Raw genomic sequence first — 15,095 nt, forward strand, 5'->3', positions numbered from 1 at the left:
GCTGTAACATGCTGTGAAGAGAGGAAATGTTTCACAAGAGCTCCTTCTGGCTTTTCCTCTGTTTGCCTTACCACCTGGAAAGAAGAAAAGGTGGAGGGACTGACTGATGATCCAGATGGATTGCAGGAACAGTCACATCTGTGGTCAGATGTGTTAAGCTGGGCAAATCCACACTGGGAAGTGGCAGGATTGCACTTCAGCTCCTGAAGCACATGGAACTTCCAGGAGGAAGGTGTGTAGGCATGAGGAGGGGTGAACTACCATCAGCCAGTAACCTTGGGGCAGGCTGTGCCCCTGCAAAGGCCACTGAGCAGCCAGATTGTTTTGGGGAAAAGCTGGGGATACGCCACTGTGAGGGATGGGGGTTGAGGACAGGCTCCAGCAGAGCAGATACCATCTGAGTATAATAAATCAGAGGCTGTGCAGGTCACACGGAGCTTCAGAGAGACTTGGAGTGGGAGGACCGCATTTATCACTTTTCATGTTCACTTTTCTAGTTCTTGCCTATGAAAGCAGACAAATTATCTCCTGTTTATGGGAGTTGGGTGCTTTGCTGTACTAATTATTCCACTCATGTGGTACTTCTCAGCAGAGCAAGCGTGTCCCGATTCCTGGCTGAGGGCTCAAGATGCAAGAGCAGCTGAGCTGTGCAGCACTTCTGCCACTGCTGGCTGTGCTGTGCAGCCAGCCCAGGTCCTGTGCTGCCAGGATGGAGCAGAGAGCACTCTCAGGCCCTGGCAGTAGGAGCTGCAGTGGAGACTGGAGTGTCTGTGACTCTCACACACTCCCCTGATGTCCCAGAACCTCTGTGACCCTAGCAGCACATTCCTCTTCTTGGAGCTTTTTTCTTAACCTGTGCTTAACCTGACCTTTGCTTAACCTACTGTTCAGCAGATTCATTGCAGAAACAAGGTCAGGCTGCTTAGGAAATTTTGCCTTCTAAATCTTCTGCTGATACAATATTTTACCATCCCTTTGTAACTTCGCAGCATTCTGAGCTGTCAACAAATATCTCCCTTGTCTTCACTGCATCTTTATTTCAGTCAGAAGGCCTGTAGTGTTTAACATAGTGGCAACATCTGTTCAATAGATTTCTGGTAATCTTGGATCAATTTAATATAAAGACTATCACATAGAATAAAAAGTTGCTTTCAGACACTACCTTCCCTTTTGCCACTTACATTTTCTGGTTTCCTGAGATCTCAGAGAATATCACAGGGTTACTTTGAGCTTTGATCCACAGACTATACTTTGAGAGCCTTATATGTAAGGTATTGTGCTGAAAACTCTCTACTGTACAGGTGCTTTTGTGAAGAAATGCTGTTCACTTGCATGAAAACCCTGGCAAATGGTGTTTTGGTGCCATAACACATAATTGAATAGATTTCTTCAATGCAAAGACACAAGTAAATGCTCCCACACTGACTTTTTTCTTGCTGTTTTCTTAGCACTCGTCCCTGCTAAACAGTTGCATAATTAAGATGTTTGTACTAAATTCTGATGATGGCAAAATCATTGTAACCTTTCATGAGCAGTTGAGTTCTGCAGGCCTGTTCAGGGGGTCCAAGTCAAACATGGGGCTGAATACCTGGAAGTCATTGTTTAACACTCCAAATGCTGCTTTAGACCTGTGTGTTGGGCTCTGACCTTGTCACACACAGCATGTCAGGAGGTGTAAATTGGGTTAAAAAATGGATTTACCTCACCTTACCACAACCTGGGCCACTATTAAGTAGTATTTTTATGTCCATTTTAAGACAGTTGTGGCATTGTTTTACTTTATACCAAACCAGGACCTCATTGTGGTGGGTTTTGCATGTCATCAGAGTTATTTCTACTACAGAGATTTAGAAAATAGTACCAAAAATTATTTCTCATCGACCTTTCATTTATAATATTATTAAAAGCAGGAAATCTGGCTGGATTTGTCACAGACTAGCAAAGCTTTTCGTTTGCTCCAGCAGAGCAGTTATTGCATGTTCACCCTTGGGTATCATTCCCTTAAAATAGAAGCTGAGGCTAATTTGTGGGAGAGGAGTGAATGAGTGCACAGCTTTAAAGCAGGCCCAAGGTGGGTGTAGAATGGCTGAGCAGTGCAGATTGGTGGCATTTGGCTGCAAGGAGGGAAACAGAGACTGTCTGGCCTCAGGGTACACTTGGCAGTGTAATATGGTGAAGGCAGGTTTCATGACTGTAAGCAGGGCCTGCAAATAGGAGGCTTTTTCATGCCATGGAATGTAGATGTATGTTATTACATTTATCTTTGTAAATAGCTATTCAAATGCCCATAGTAAGCCCTGAATGCTGAGGGTGTTTGTATGGTCATGGAAGTGTTTTGTGGAGTTGCCATTGTGCAGGTTTTCGATGTTAGGGGAAACTGAGAAAAGGATGAGGTCTTATTTCAACTTGGTGGATTTTTGGGATGCTGCTGCCTTGTATGTTGGGTTTAATTGTGTGAATTACAGTTAACGTGTTACTGTTTTACCTTTTCGTGGTGGCAAGAAGAGATTCAGACACACCTAGGCTGCTCTTCTGCTTCAAAGAGATGACTGCAGCAAGAGGGCAGAGGATGCCCTTGACTTTCCCCTGCTCTGCTCTCACAGTGCTGCCTCCCTGGTGCAGAGGGGTGGTTGAGGGAGTGGCCGTGTGCTGTTTCATCCCCAGCTGGGTTTGACACCATGACACCACGTAGCAGCCTTTCTCTAAAGGTGTGTGACAAGTGGGAAGCCCCATGGCACAGGAATTCCCGAGATGAGCGCAGCTCCCAGCACAGCTCCCAGCCCTCCACAGCTGCCTGTGCTGCGTGCTTCTGGGTCAGTGCTGGGGCCACCTGGCACGAGCCTGTCCAGGATGTGCTGAGGGACCGGGCTGTGTCTGGGGACGCTGTCTCTGACCAGGGCAGTGCCAGCTGGGAGCCCTGTGAGGTGGCACACTCCTGGCTGTGCTCTGGCTCTCTGTGCTCAGAGCTCACTGTGCTCCTGGATCACAGCTCTGGCTGTGGCATCCTGGAGGCTGGGGCTGCAGCTTAGAGTAGAGAAGGTGGAAGCACTTTAACAGAACAACCCAGCCAGGGTCAAACGTGAGCCTTCACAAGTCCCTCATGAGCCTTTTCTGCATTGATTACAAAATCCTGCCTATTAAACTGATAAATAAGGAACAGAGAAGCTGAAGAGCAGGGAGTTTAATCCAGATAACCCAGGCGCCAGCCCAACATTCTCACTCTTGGGCCATCTTTGCTTCTTGTTTTCCATTCCCTTAATGTCCTAAGCTCTTTTGTTCCACTCCCTTTCTCCTTCCCACATAGATATTTCAACATATGGATATGTCTGTGTATGTGGAATATCAGCAAAGCTGATACTTTGCTCCCTACAGAGTTCCTTGTGACCACTCTGTCATGTAACTAATCCATAGCAATGTATACTCCAACAAGGAAAATTAAAAGGTTGGGAAGCACTGACCTAACTTCTTAGTAAGCAATACAGCTGGCAATCAGATGTAACCCGAGCTCCTCGTTATTGGAGCTGCCTGAGCTATTCATAGCAAAGCAAAATTGCTATGGGAATTGAGCTGGATTTATTTTGTTTGAATGCAAATTATCCCAGGTCAGACAGGCTCAGATCTTCTGCCCCCTCAAATTCATTTGCATCAGCTCTGGAAGGGAAAGCTCATATCTGGAGGATCTGCACTGGGGAAATGTGGGTATGGGTAGGGAACCACCAGATGTGGAGAGCATTTGCCTGGGGCTTTGATGCAGTTGGGTGTAACTAATTGCAGCCCAGAGTCCTGCCCAGAGTGAAGGTTCTGCCATCAGGTAGCTCCAAGTGGTGTCTCAGTGCCTGGGCAAGCGTCTTCTCTCTCTAATGTCTGCAACCCCAACAGGGTGTCCTATAAGGGAGAGGGAGTATTAAACCTTGCCTAATTCTCACAATATAAAATGTTCTGAAGGGTTCGGCTACCGAAGTCCCATCATCACAGGAAAAGCTGTTTTTTCACTACAAAAAACCTCAACCCTACTCAACTTTGATTCTAGTATACATGATTATAAAAAGTAAAAATGCTTTTAAAAACTCAGCTGAAAATGGTTCAAGAAATCAGAAAGAAAATAAAACACTGAAGCCCTTTGGCATTATTTTAAAAAATCTCATAATTTATAGTGTTGTTTCCTGCAAGGCCTGATTCATGACTTTTAATGTTTGGAGTTGCCTGTCTGATAGGGAGGAATGTTGCTGATCAGAAACACTCAAGCAAGCATCTGTTAATGCTAAGTACCTATGGAAAAGGAATTTCCAAGTACTGATTTTAGTTATATATCATCAGTTGTTTGGTTTTTTTGGGGTTTTTTTAAGCTGTTCATTTTCTGTGTTACTCTGCCCTAATCTTATTGGTTTTGCCTTTATTACCACTCCAGGAGCAGCAGCTTCATTAAGAAGGCATGAACTTTCTCTAGAATATTGGTTCATCTGAACTCCAGCCCTGTAAAATTGATTAGCTGTACAATAAAAGGGAGGAGAATCTTGCCAGAAATTTTCATTTCACCTAATCCTTTGAGCAGCATAAATAATTCATAGCAAACCCACCTTAGGGTGAAACACTGCCCTGTCGGAAGATCTGGGCATCCTGAAGGCACATTTCAGATATTTAAGCGGGACATAAATGGTGCTTTTGTTTTGTGCTGTTACAGAGAATGACAGGACAGAGAAAGCTGCATTTCCTCTGCTTGTGAAGGTTTCTGAAGGTAATCCTGCTCTCACCTGGAGTGTTCTCTGAAGCTGTGCACCTAGTTACATGGGATGTTAGCTCAGGGGACACACTAAGCTACCCTCTGAAGTCAGTTTTTCTGTTATTCTTGAGGTACCCTAAGTAACTAATCAACTGTCAGCACATGGCAAATAGTGGGCTGCCTCTTTTTAGGGAAAGTGAAGCATAAATGCACTCATTAAATAATCCTGCTGTTTCCTGTTTGCTTTGTGATGGATTTCAGAACTGTCATAACTAATAAAAGCTCTAGATTTTATCTTACAGTTGCAGGGATTTGCTTAAACAGGCCATACCCAAGTGCTTGTACAGCTACCAGGGCTAAATTTGAGCTGTTGGTTTTAGCTAATTGCCTTCCAAAACCTTTCTAGGGAGCCAAAGCGCCCCTCTGATGGAATTGTAAATGAAGTGATCCTGACTGTAACTTGGTAAACCTCTGGCACTTCACTTAAATATTATTTGTGCATAGTTAGTGTGGTTATGCTGTAGTTTGCATTAGTATTTTTCTTCTATTCATTTATCATGCCTACTCTTGGGGTGGTTTCTTTTTGGTTTTTGGCTTTTTACTTAAACCCAAAACATGAGAAATGAGTGAGCTCACGTACTGACAAGCAAGTATTTAATCTGTGGCAAAGCAATCAACTTTGTGTTAGTTCTAGAATATCTCATTACCCTGCAATAAATACCAATTTAATACATTTAAATACCAATGTGACTGGTTCAATTACCGTAAGTGGAGGAACAAATAAGAATATTTCCTTATTTGCCATATGCTGACAGGGGGTTGCATAAAGATGTTTGAAACAAGCTCAGTCAACTGCAGAAATACAAAGGCACTATTCAGAGATAACGCTGGCTTTGTTCATATAGGAATAATTAAAGACATGCAATTTTGTTACCTTGTTTTAATTGCTGACTGTTCTGCAGCACTTCTTTTGAGCAACCAAACAGAGTAGTCTTTCATGGCTAACTCAGACTGGCAATTTAAACCTTGTACTCTCCTCCTGTTGGATCGTCACGTAATAAAATACCATATTGTTAAGAACACTTAACATTTTATATTTGCAAGAAATCTATATTACATTAGAAAACAGAATAATTGAGTTATTTTTCTGAGTCGGATTCTAAAGAAAAATGCCATCTGCTGACAATTCTCAAGTCAGAAAAGGCAACCAATGATTCTAATACTTCTTTCATAATAAAAAATATTTTAGTGTGTATAAGGGCTATTAACTTAACCTAAACATTTGCTGTGGTACAGAGCCAGGTATTCCAGTCTGGTGAAAATTAGTAAAGGTCTGCTGAGGTTATTCTCATCAGCCAAGGACCCACTCCTATAAAACATCACTTTGTACTTCCCTGACTCTAGGGCCAGCATCAGGAACTGCCCATTTACAGGACTGATACTTTTCTGGAGGATGGGTGAATTTTTTTGGCACAATAAAAGCTAGGGAAAAGTTTAGTTAACTTAAATTCTCTCTTCCCTTCAGTGTGTTCGCATGCCTTTGTGCTGCCTGGTTTGGGATAGGATCAAAAATGAACATGCTCTGAGTTTTACTCGTGGGATTTCTGACTTCAATAATACATGTGTATTATTGGAAACCTCATGAGAGTCCATTCTCACTAGTTTCCCAGAACATTTTCTTTCCCAAATTGGTATAAAAGCACTCTGGAAATGCTTGCACAGACAATGTTCAGCTCAATGGGAGCTCCTGGGTGCTTAACACTCTGTAAAAGTCTGCCATTAATTTAACAATCTGTGTATGGATTTAGGGTCCAGACTTTTCACTTTTTGTTGGTGGATCACTGATCGTGTCCCTGTCACAGTGTCTCAGAAGCTTGTTCCATTTTCCCAGTGCTTCAGTAACGCGGGTGCATTGTGTAAGTGCCCTTCTCAGGGGGACAGAAAGAGGCAAAATGCCCCTCAGCCTTGTGGCTGCTGCTGTCCGCTCTGCAGCTACCTCCCAGAAAAGGGGCTGTGGGTCAGAGTGGAGAGGAAAGGAACTCCCTTAATTACCATGATTTACTGCCATTGGCTTGGCTGTTTGCTTCTGATGCTTCCCGAGGGTAAAAATATCTTTCACCTCAGCAACACTTTCTGCAATTCAGCCACTTTCTCCTTTCCAGATATGCTGCTTGTCATTTTTTTCTACCTAATTTCACATCTTAATTTGCTCATTTTGATTATATTTTCCAGAGCATTGACACTGTGACCCTAACTTGAGAGGGGCTCAGTAAGCCATCTCTCAAAAAGTCAGTCAGTGCTATCGGGTATCTGCAGTTCCAGGTCAGGCTGTACAATCCTGCTGGCTATAATTCTTGGAAGTAGTTTTGCTTATGACTGTAGTATGGTTATAGTCTCACATATTTTTCAGACTACCAACTTAACCCATCCCAAGAGGTGAATCTACTTCATTACACATTCCCTAAAGAAACAATCATTTATTATTTAAACTGCTTACATGATGCAGGATTTCTTTGAACGGCCTCGTGATGGTATTGGTTGAATACCCTTGCTTTGGAGGAAAGAGGAATTCATAAGATGAATGTTGGCAAACGTAACAAGACTTTATTCTTCCTGGGATTCCTTGGCATAAGTGAGAAAATGATACATTTACCACATTTTCAAGGCTTAACCCAAAACCTGTTCTAAGCAGCTGGCACTTTTCCCTGCTGTCTTGGCAGGATTTTGTCTCTGCTGGTGCACAGGGCCTGCCACCTCCTCACGGGTTTCTCCGTGGGGACATTTGAAATGTTTCTGAAATCGCTGCTGCCGTGAACTCGCTGTTACACAATGCTGTGGCCACGCGTGGATGTCATGCTGTGCTTCTCCCAATATCCAGGCTCTGAGCAGACCTGTGGCTCCTGGGCTGGGTTGGCTTGCTCTGGCAAGCGTGTGCTCCAGGCAGGAACCGAGGGATGGTGGCAAACGCCAAGGTGGTTTCTGCACTTGGTGAGGGCATTGCCATGATGTGCTCATAAAACCCAAGGGAAAGGCCTCCCTCACCTCCCCTCAGTCTGGGGTGGAGTCTGAGCAGAGCTACAGGACTTACGGGGAGACCTCTCTCCCCTTCTAGCACATGTTGTTGTATGTTGGCGTTTAAAAATTGACATCTGCCCAATTCCAGAGACCAAAAACTGCCATCTGCCCAGTTATTGGCCAAAAGGCAGCTTCTGGCTGTTGTCAGGGAGCTCTAAGCTGTGTGAACAGCTTTGTGTTCCCTGGGTCTCTGCCATACCCTCCTTTGGCTTCCAAGCTGCCCTTGGTTCCTTGTGGGAAGTGGTCTGGCGGGCAGAGCCCCCAGGTGGGGCAGCTGAGTGAGGGCAGTCTCTCCTCCAGCAAGGGAAAGCTTTGGTGCCAGAGCTGGGCCTTTTGTGTTTCCTTTGTGGTGCCAAAGCACCGAAGATTTAGCATCAGGGCAGGCAACAAGAGTTGGATGAAAATGCGCTGTAGGTAAGGTAATTTCATGAGTTTTCTCTCTGCAAAGTGAATAAGAAAAGACTCCACTATGCTGTAACATGAGATGGCCCCAACCACACTGTGATGTGCATATTAGATTTCTAGGAATCTTTGGCCTCAGATGGTTTTAAATAACCAGCAACCATAGTTCATAGGTCATCTGCTCTCCTTATTCTTTGTTTTTCAGGGAAGTTCTTAGTTTACATTTTTATGTGTTTTAAGTAGAACTAAAGACTGTGCTTTATGTCTCTGTACTTCATGTTCTGTAATTCTTGTTGGGATGTGTTTGAATCAATGATTTGGGTTTTTTTAGGAGCTGGACAGTTGGGAAATAACAGAAGTCTTGGATCAATGTCCACTAAGTCTGTGGAAAGCTTTATGCCAATTTCAGTTGGCCTTTTGTCAAGTCCTTTAAAACTTTTCATGAATATGTGGAACTATTTTAATGGGTGTGAAATGACATTTAACTCTTCCTTTTTAGTGATTTTTCATCTTGAGCCTGCTCACATCCACATAATGGTATAGATTTCATTGATTTCTTTGGCCATTGTTTTAGTTAAGACACAGTGGGTTTGTAAACACCTTATTTTATGTATATGCTCCTAACACTGAATAAGGCATTCTGGGTATGAGTAGTATTCTTTAGGAAATATGTGCATGCTTTTTCATAGCTCATTTAGTTGAGATACTCTTGTTCTTGTGCAAACTGTAATTTAACTTTTTATCAGTATTGAGTAGTTACATTTAGCAGAGACACTGAAGTTCAATTATTCATCTGTTTTAATTCTCAGTTTCATTTTGTTAGGCTTTTACCTCATTATTTGCATCTGGTTTCTGAAACTCCTCTAACTTTAATATGCATAAAGCTGTTGCCTTCAGTTTAATTAGCATGTAATGAAAGTGCCTTGTATGCAAACAAGGCATGCAAGGCACTTGCATGCAAGAGAACCCTCAGCCTTTCCAGTCTGGAGTGAGGATTTGTCAGCACTCAGCTTTGTTAAATTATGGAGAGAAGTAGAAGTTCTGCAAATCCTTCACTCACTGTCACTGCTCTGCTTTTTATGGAGGCTCTGTTTTTTCTGGAGATGCTGAACCCCCAAAGTGAATTAGGTTTACAGGCTGGTAAGCTGCCAAAAGCTCCACTCCGAGTCTAAGAACACAGGGGAGCAAATGGGAGCAGCCTCTGCTGTTCCAGTAAGAGGCCAATGAGATGTGTTAGGGACAGATATGTTAGTGACTCTGAAAATTCTTCCTTGTGGATTGAAAATCAGTGGAGAATCTACCTGATTTTGTATAGTTAAGATGATCTTTTTCAGTGGCTTAAAAAAAATTCTCCTTATTTTTCAATTTATAGTCTATGTTCTATTAAAAATTCTTGAAGCAGATACCATGTTGTCATTGCCCTCGTCCAAATTTCATTTTGAAATTATTCTTCCTTTTGAAACACACCAAGAAAACAGAACAAGTTCCTTACCTTGGTGATTACAGCCAGATACTGAGGAATTTCACAGAGGTGTATTGGATCTGAAAATTCATTTAGCCCAGAGCTAAGCAAACATTTCATAACAAATAACGAGAAGAGGAGGAATGTTGCCTTTTCATCTCTTCTCAACTTTTCCGCAATCAAACTGCAAGCTCCTCTAAATTATTGATTTAAAATTATTTGCTAACCACATAGGTCAACTTGTGTCTTTCCATTTTCTTCCCAATGGCATGGAATATCCCTTCCAGAAGGATAGCAAATATGTGTTGTGAGGGAAGAAGAAAAGAGAAACAGCAAATTCCAACTGAGCAATCTCTTGGGTGTTCCTTCCCACCATATTCTCACAATTATTGCTATTATTAGTGATAGCCACAGTGGGATGCAGAAGGAATAGACAGGAGTCCCTGGCCTTTTTCATGCTGTGTTGTCTAGACTTACAAGAATGTTAGATTTTGTCATCCTGCTTCCTCTTGTGGTGGTATAATTGCAGAGAATCTGAAATAGAAATGGAATTTTGACCTATCTGACCTTCTCCTCATTGTGTCCTAAACCCATCGAGGTTAATGGAAAGTCATCCTTGATTCAAGGAAAATCACATGTAATGCATAAAGCTACTCTGAACGTAGAAAACCCAGTGCATAAATTTCCACAACAGTTTTGACAGTATTTGTTCTGAAGTATTTGAGCTGGATGAATACATTGAATCTAACTCACAATTATGGAGATATTTCATGTATTTGTGGAAAAAATTCCCAGGAGTACACAGAACCAAAATCTGGCCTTCAAAAACTGGAATTCCTTCCTGGTGTAAGGCTAGAAAAGATGAATCTGTGTGTCTGAATGAAGATGAAAAAGGATGAAAAAATGAATCTCCTGCCTCTGTGCCATGGCATTTCTCAGCTGGCATGTGTGCCAGCCAGCACAGTGGAGCTACAGGCATCTTTGCTTCACCCAACACTACAATTTAAGAACCTGCAGGAAAAGTACCTGGCAGTTCTTGTCCTGCTGCCCCCTTTGCACTACTCCAGAAGACTGCAGCTCTGTCTGAAACCAGGTCAGCATTCTCTGCATTGCTTTGGAATTCCCAAAGTGATTAATTCAATACGAATGCTTGAAACCATCCCATGCCTGGAAAAAATGGAAAATGGTGTGTGATTGAATGAGTGTCCAGACTGCTCTGTGGCACTTCCCCTTTCTTCTTGACAACTTCACAACTTCATAAAACTGGATGTTATCAAAAAGAAGGTATCTTTCATTCACACAGCATTTTTCAACTTGGAGGATGAGTTTGATGTAAAACCCAAAGGAAAAATGTCTTATTGGAAATTTAGGGTCATTTCTGTTGGAAAAAAGTGACTACATTTGTAAGGCACTCAGTCAGCTATTGCCTCTGTAAAGGTGCAGCAAAATACAAGCAGGGCCCAGAATTCAGTCACTTCTTCTCCCCCAACCATGAATTCTCAATCCACCCTTATAATGTTAAATATAGAAATGATGTTTGGTGCTGAGACCATGTGCATCAGGGACAGTTTCTTACAGGAAAATGTAGAACCCCCTTTTTTTTCCATATGGTTCAAATCATTTACAAAATGAATCCTACAGGAATAATTTCAGATGTGGAAACCTTTAAAATGGGGAAATAAGAACCAGATTCACTACATTTCTGTTTTCCAGCTGAAAAAAAAAATCTCTTGGCCATGCCCAATTATCAGTGCCTTTGAGATAAAGATTGCCTCTCAGAACCACTTGTAAATTGTGTGATGACACACATCATAAGGATTAAAATATTAGTCATCTTCCCTACAGGAAAGTACTTTGTCATGACCAAATGTGATCTGACATTTGAAATATGCCAACTTATTGCAGTGAACAGGCAAGTTAAATTCCTGTCAATTATTTAAAACCTGTCTTTTACTGATGGAGGCAATTTTAACCTTCTTTTATAATGTTAAGTAGATACAGGCAGAGATACATAATTATTAACTCATGGTGAATAGAGGAAAACCGGAAAATTGTACCAGAATATTATTTGTGTGTTTTATTATTATTATTCAGAGGGCAATTAGACCCTCTCAGTTCATAGTGTGGAATCTCTTCTATTGCCAAAACTGAGATCACAGTGTGACTTTGTGAGCACTGTTATTGGGCCCCTGTGAAAAGTGCTTATATTGGGGAGTACTGCAAAGCTGCCTTTGATTTGGATCAACAGAAGAGGATTTCTGTGAAGTGCAGTGGGTGACTGTAGTCTGTTGAGGACCTGTAGATCTTTGATAAATCTTTCCAGATGGAATAGACTTAAAATCAGTTTCTGCATTGGTTTAGTTAACAGTTAAAGCTGTGAAGATTCATATGTAACTTTCAATTTTCACTTGCTTTTCACTGTGTTGAGTTTTCCTCTTGGAAAACACTTCTTAAAGCATAGAAAATTCCACAGATCCTAAAAAATACAGTGCTTACATTAGGCATTCAAACTGCTCTCCTTATCATACCCAAGGCATTCAGGCCCTGGGAGGTTGTGCTGAAGAACAACATCCATTTCAGAAGGGAAGAGTTGATACCTGTGACATGTCTGCATTTTCAAAGATTTTTTTTTGAGGAAGGAGGTTGGAATCATGGTCTTGGAGGACTCAAGATGTGCAGCAAGATGGTTTGCAATTGACATTTGTTTGTCTGCACATATTTTTCTGAAGCCTAAGAGATATGTAGTCCTCATGGGATGTCAGTTTTGGCAGGAGGGTGTTGGCACATGGTAGAGCCTCACTGATCCAAACCAAAAATCTGTATCTAGTATTACGTATATAATGTAATAGAATTACCTGATGAAACTTCTTTTTGGTTTTTGACTTGGTAAAAAGGGGTGTTTATTACAACATGTTTTACAAAATCAAGAAATGAAATAAAATCGTAACTGATTAATGAGCTGCATAGAAATACTTCCTCAATGCCACCCACATTTCCCTGGCCCTGATCCTGGAAACACTTCATCACATGTGCAGTTTTATGCACAGATCCTATGTGAAAACTACAGTGTAGTTTTCCCATACTTGTGTCTTTCAGAGATCCAAGAAGGAAAACAATCAGATACTTGCCTTTACTGATTAGCTTTCCCTTGTAGGAGGGTATACATTTTATATTGTGTTTAAATTATGATTAAATTGCAGGGAGTTGATTGCTGAATGATGGTCCTTACATGTTCAGATGCTCCAGCTTTGGGCTGCTGACCTGTGATGTCATTTTCTACTTGGAGTCCCCTTAAGTCCTGTTTGGTAATACCTTATTGTGAAAAAGCTGTGAACCTTAATTCAGCTATATTCTTCTATGATGTGTGCACTTGTGAGAAGTTGTGTTTTCCAAAAGCATTTCCTTTTTATGTATATCCTGTACACAAACACCCACACAAACAAACCTGTACTGTGAAGAATGGGTTATTATCGCATATGGAACTATCTGTGCTATTGTGTGAAGGTGCTGTGCTGCCCATCTGTCATGGTTTTGACCACTACACCATCCTACAACATTCCTGGTTGGTGTTTTTCCGAATGGGAAACCTTGTCATCTCCAAAAGGAAACGATGCATATTTAAATGGGAAGAATATCCAGATCATAACTTGAATAACCTGTAATTAAGTAGCTAACCAGTGTCAAGGTGCACATTGTGGTCAGTCTGGGCTTCGCAGGAAGGTCACTCACTGGCTGTGAGCTGACAGCCTCCTCTCTAATTCGTGGTGCCATTTCTCTTTTCAGTCAGGTTTGATAAGGACGCGGCAGATGGAGTTCCTGATCTCTCCGTTACCTCAGCAGCTGGCACGGGAGCACAACTACACGTCCCCCGCCGGCCACCACCCGCACGTGCTGTACAAGCGGACTGCCGAGGGGAAGGTGCACCGGTCCCCAGCTCAGCCCCATCCCAAATCCTCCCCTTCTGGCCGGCGCAGAACGCGCGCTTCCCACGCGCATCCCGCGCGAGCCAGCGGTTACCGCCACGGAAGGTTTCAAAAGCAGCACTTTTGTGGACGTCGCAAGAAATGTATGTAAGGAAACTTTCTCTCCTTTCTTGAGGTAGTGTCTGTTTCAGGCTGTGCGGTGGTCCCGAGGTGTGCTTCACATCTCTTCACAGCCCTTTGGGATGGAGGTGTAATAACTTTAAATTATGTATTTCTAACGTGAAACGCATATGAGAAACTTGAGTTTTGCTCTAAGTTCATAGAATCATCTCTTTTATTAAGCCATCAGAATCACTGTTTAGTTTTCTTGTTCTTTGTCTAGATTAAAAGATCCCAGTGGTGATTTTTTTTACATTGAAATAGTTTTCAGTAAGCAGTTCTGCACAGTGATGGATGCCAAGTCCCTGAACTTCTCTCTGTTAGATTGTGGATAAAAAATTAATTAGGCTTGAAGATGGAGGAAAAAGCTTCAAAATTATTAATTTCTGAGAGGATAGAGAAAATGTCTTTCAGAACTCACCATTTGATAATGAAATTTTCAGCAACTGAGATCTTCAAAAAGAACCACCCATGTAAATTGTTTAAATAAGATTTTGGAGCCATGTCTTAAAAAATATATTGAAATATGTTATCCTGCCAAGATCCATTCAGAGTCCTTCGTTAGGCCCTCAAATTGCAGAACATTTTAGAGCCCCCTTGGACCCTATATCTGTACTTTTAGCATTCAGTTGAGTGTTTTTGAAAACTGATCAGCTTCTGAGCTGAGTTTCTTAATGAGGGTTTCCAAGACTGCAAACAGTATTGAAAACAGTGCCTGAGTCCACTTATATTCTTCCAACTTCCTACAGAAGTTCTGAGAAAATGAGCAGCTTCCTTTTCCAAAGGTGTGTAAGGAAGAAGGAGAAAATAAATAGAAGGGAAGGAATGAGAAAGGAGTTAGTGGGAATGTGGCTGGCTGAGACTGAGGCCTGAAAACAAATGGCTTGTTAAAATTTCATAAATCCTTCCCCCCAGGTTTAAAAGCCAACCCTCAAATGCCAGATGCACAAGCCTGTGATTCAACCTGTAAACATTTGCCGTCTACTGCAATCCAAAACTGCCTCATTACATCCTCCCTCTCCCTCCTGTCTGGTTTTCCTGCTGCAGAGCAGGGCTGATGGTGCTCTATCTGCCCTGCTCTACACTGGCCCATTTTGTTTGGATTGTCCACTATGAGTCTGTGCTTTATTTACTGCTCCTCCTGTGACTGCTTGTTCAAAATGAGAATTATCCATGTCCTCTTGAGCTTTTACACAGTGCTTATCCCTATAATAGATGAGAGCATTTTGAACACTGTATTCGTATGACCTCCTGGGATGTGAGAAGATATTATTGTTATTCTTGTCTTATAAATGGGTCACAGACACAGGAGAGGTCAGAAGTAACCAGTGATTCTGGGAACATAATACAGAAA

General features: G+C 42.0%; 1 protein-coding gene across 2 annotated transcripts in view; it reads left to right on the plus strand.

Moving 5' to 3' along the window:
• ADAMTS18 (ADAM metallopeptidase with thrombospondin type 1 motif 18) overlaps positions 1-15,095 on the plus strand; it is a 79,176-nt gene that overhangs the window by 14,599 nt on the left and 49,482 nt on the right. For both annotated transcript variants that reach the window (XM_068202532.1, XM_068202531.1), the window contains exon 4: positions 13,443-13,725. In XM_068202532.1, coding sequence (XP_068058633.1) covers positions 13,443-13,725 — 283 coding nt within the window. The remainder of the gene's footprint in view (positions 1-13,442; positions 13,726-15,095) is intronic.

This window comes from Anomalospiza imberbis, chromosome 12, assembly GCF_031753505.1.
Source record: "Anomalospiza imberbis isolate Cuckoo-Finch-1a 21T00152 chromosome 12, ASM3175350v1, whole genome shotgun sequence".
In the NCBI taxonomy this organism is placed as follows: domain Eukaryota; kingdom Metazoa; phylum Chordata; class Aves; order Passeriformes; family Viduidae; genus Anomalospiza; species Anomalospiza imberbis.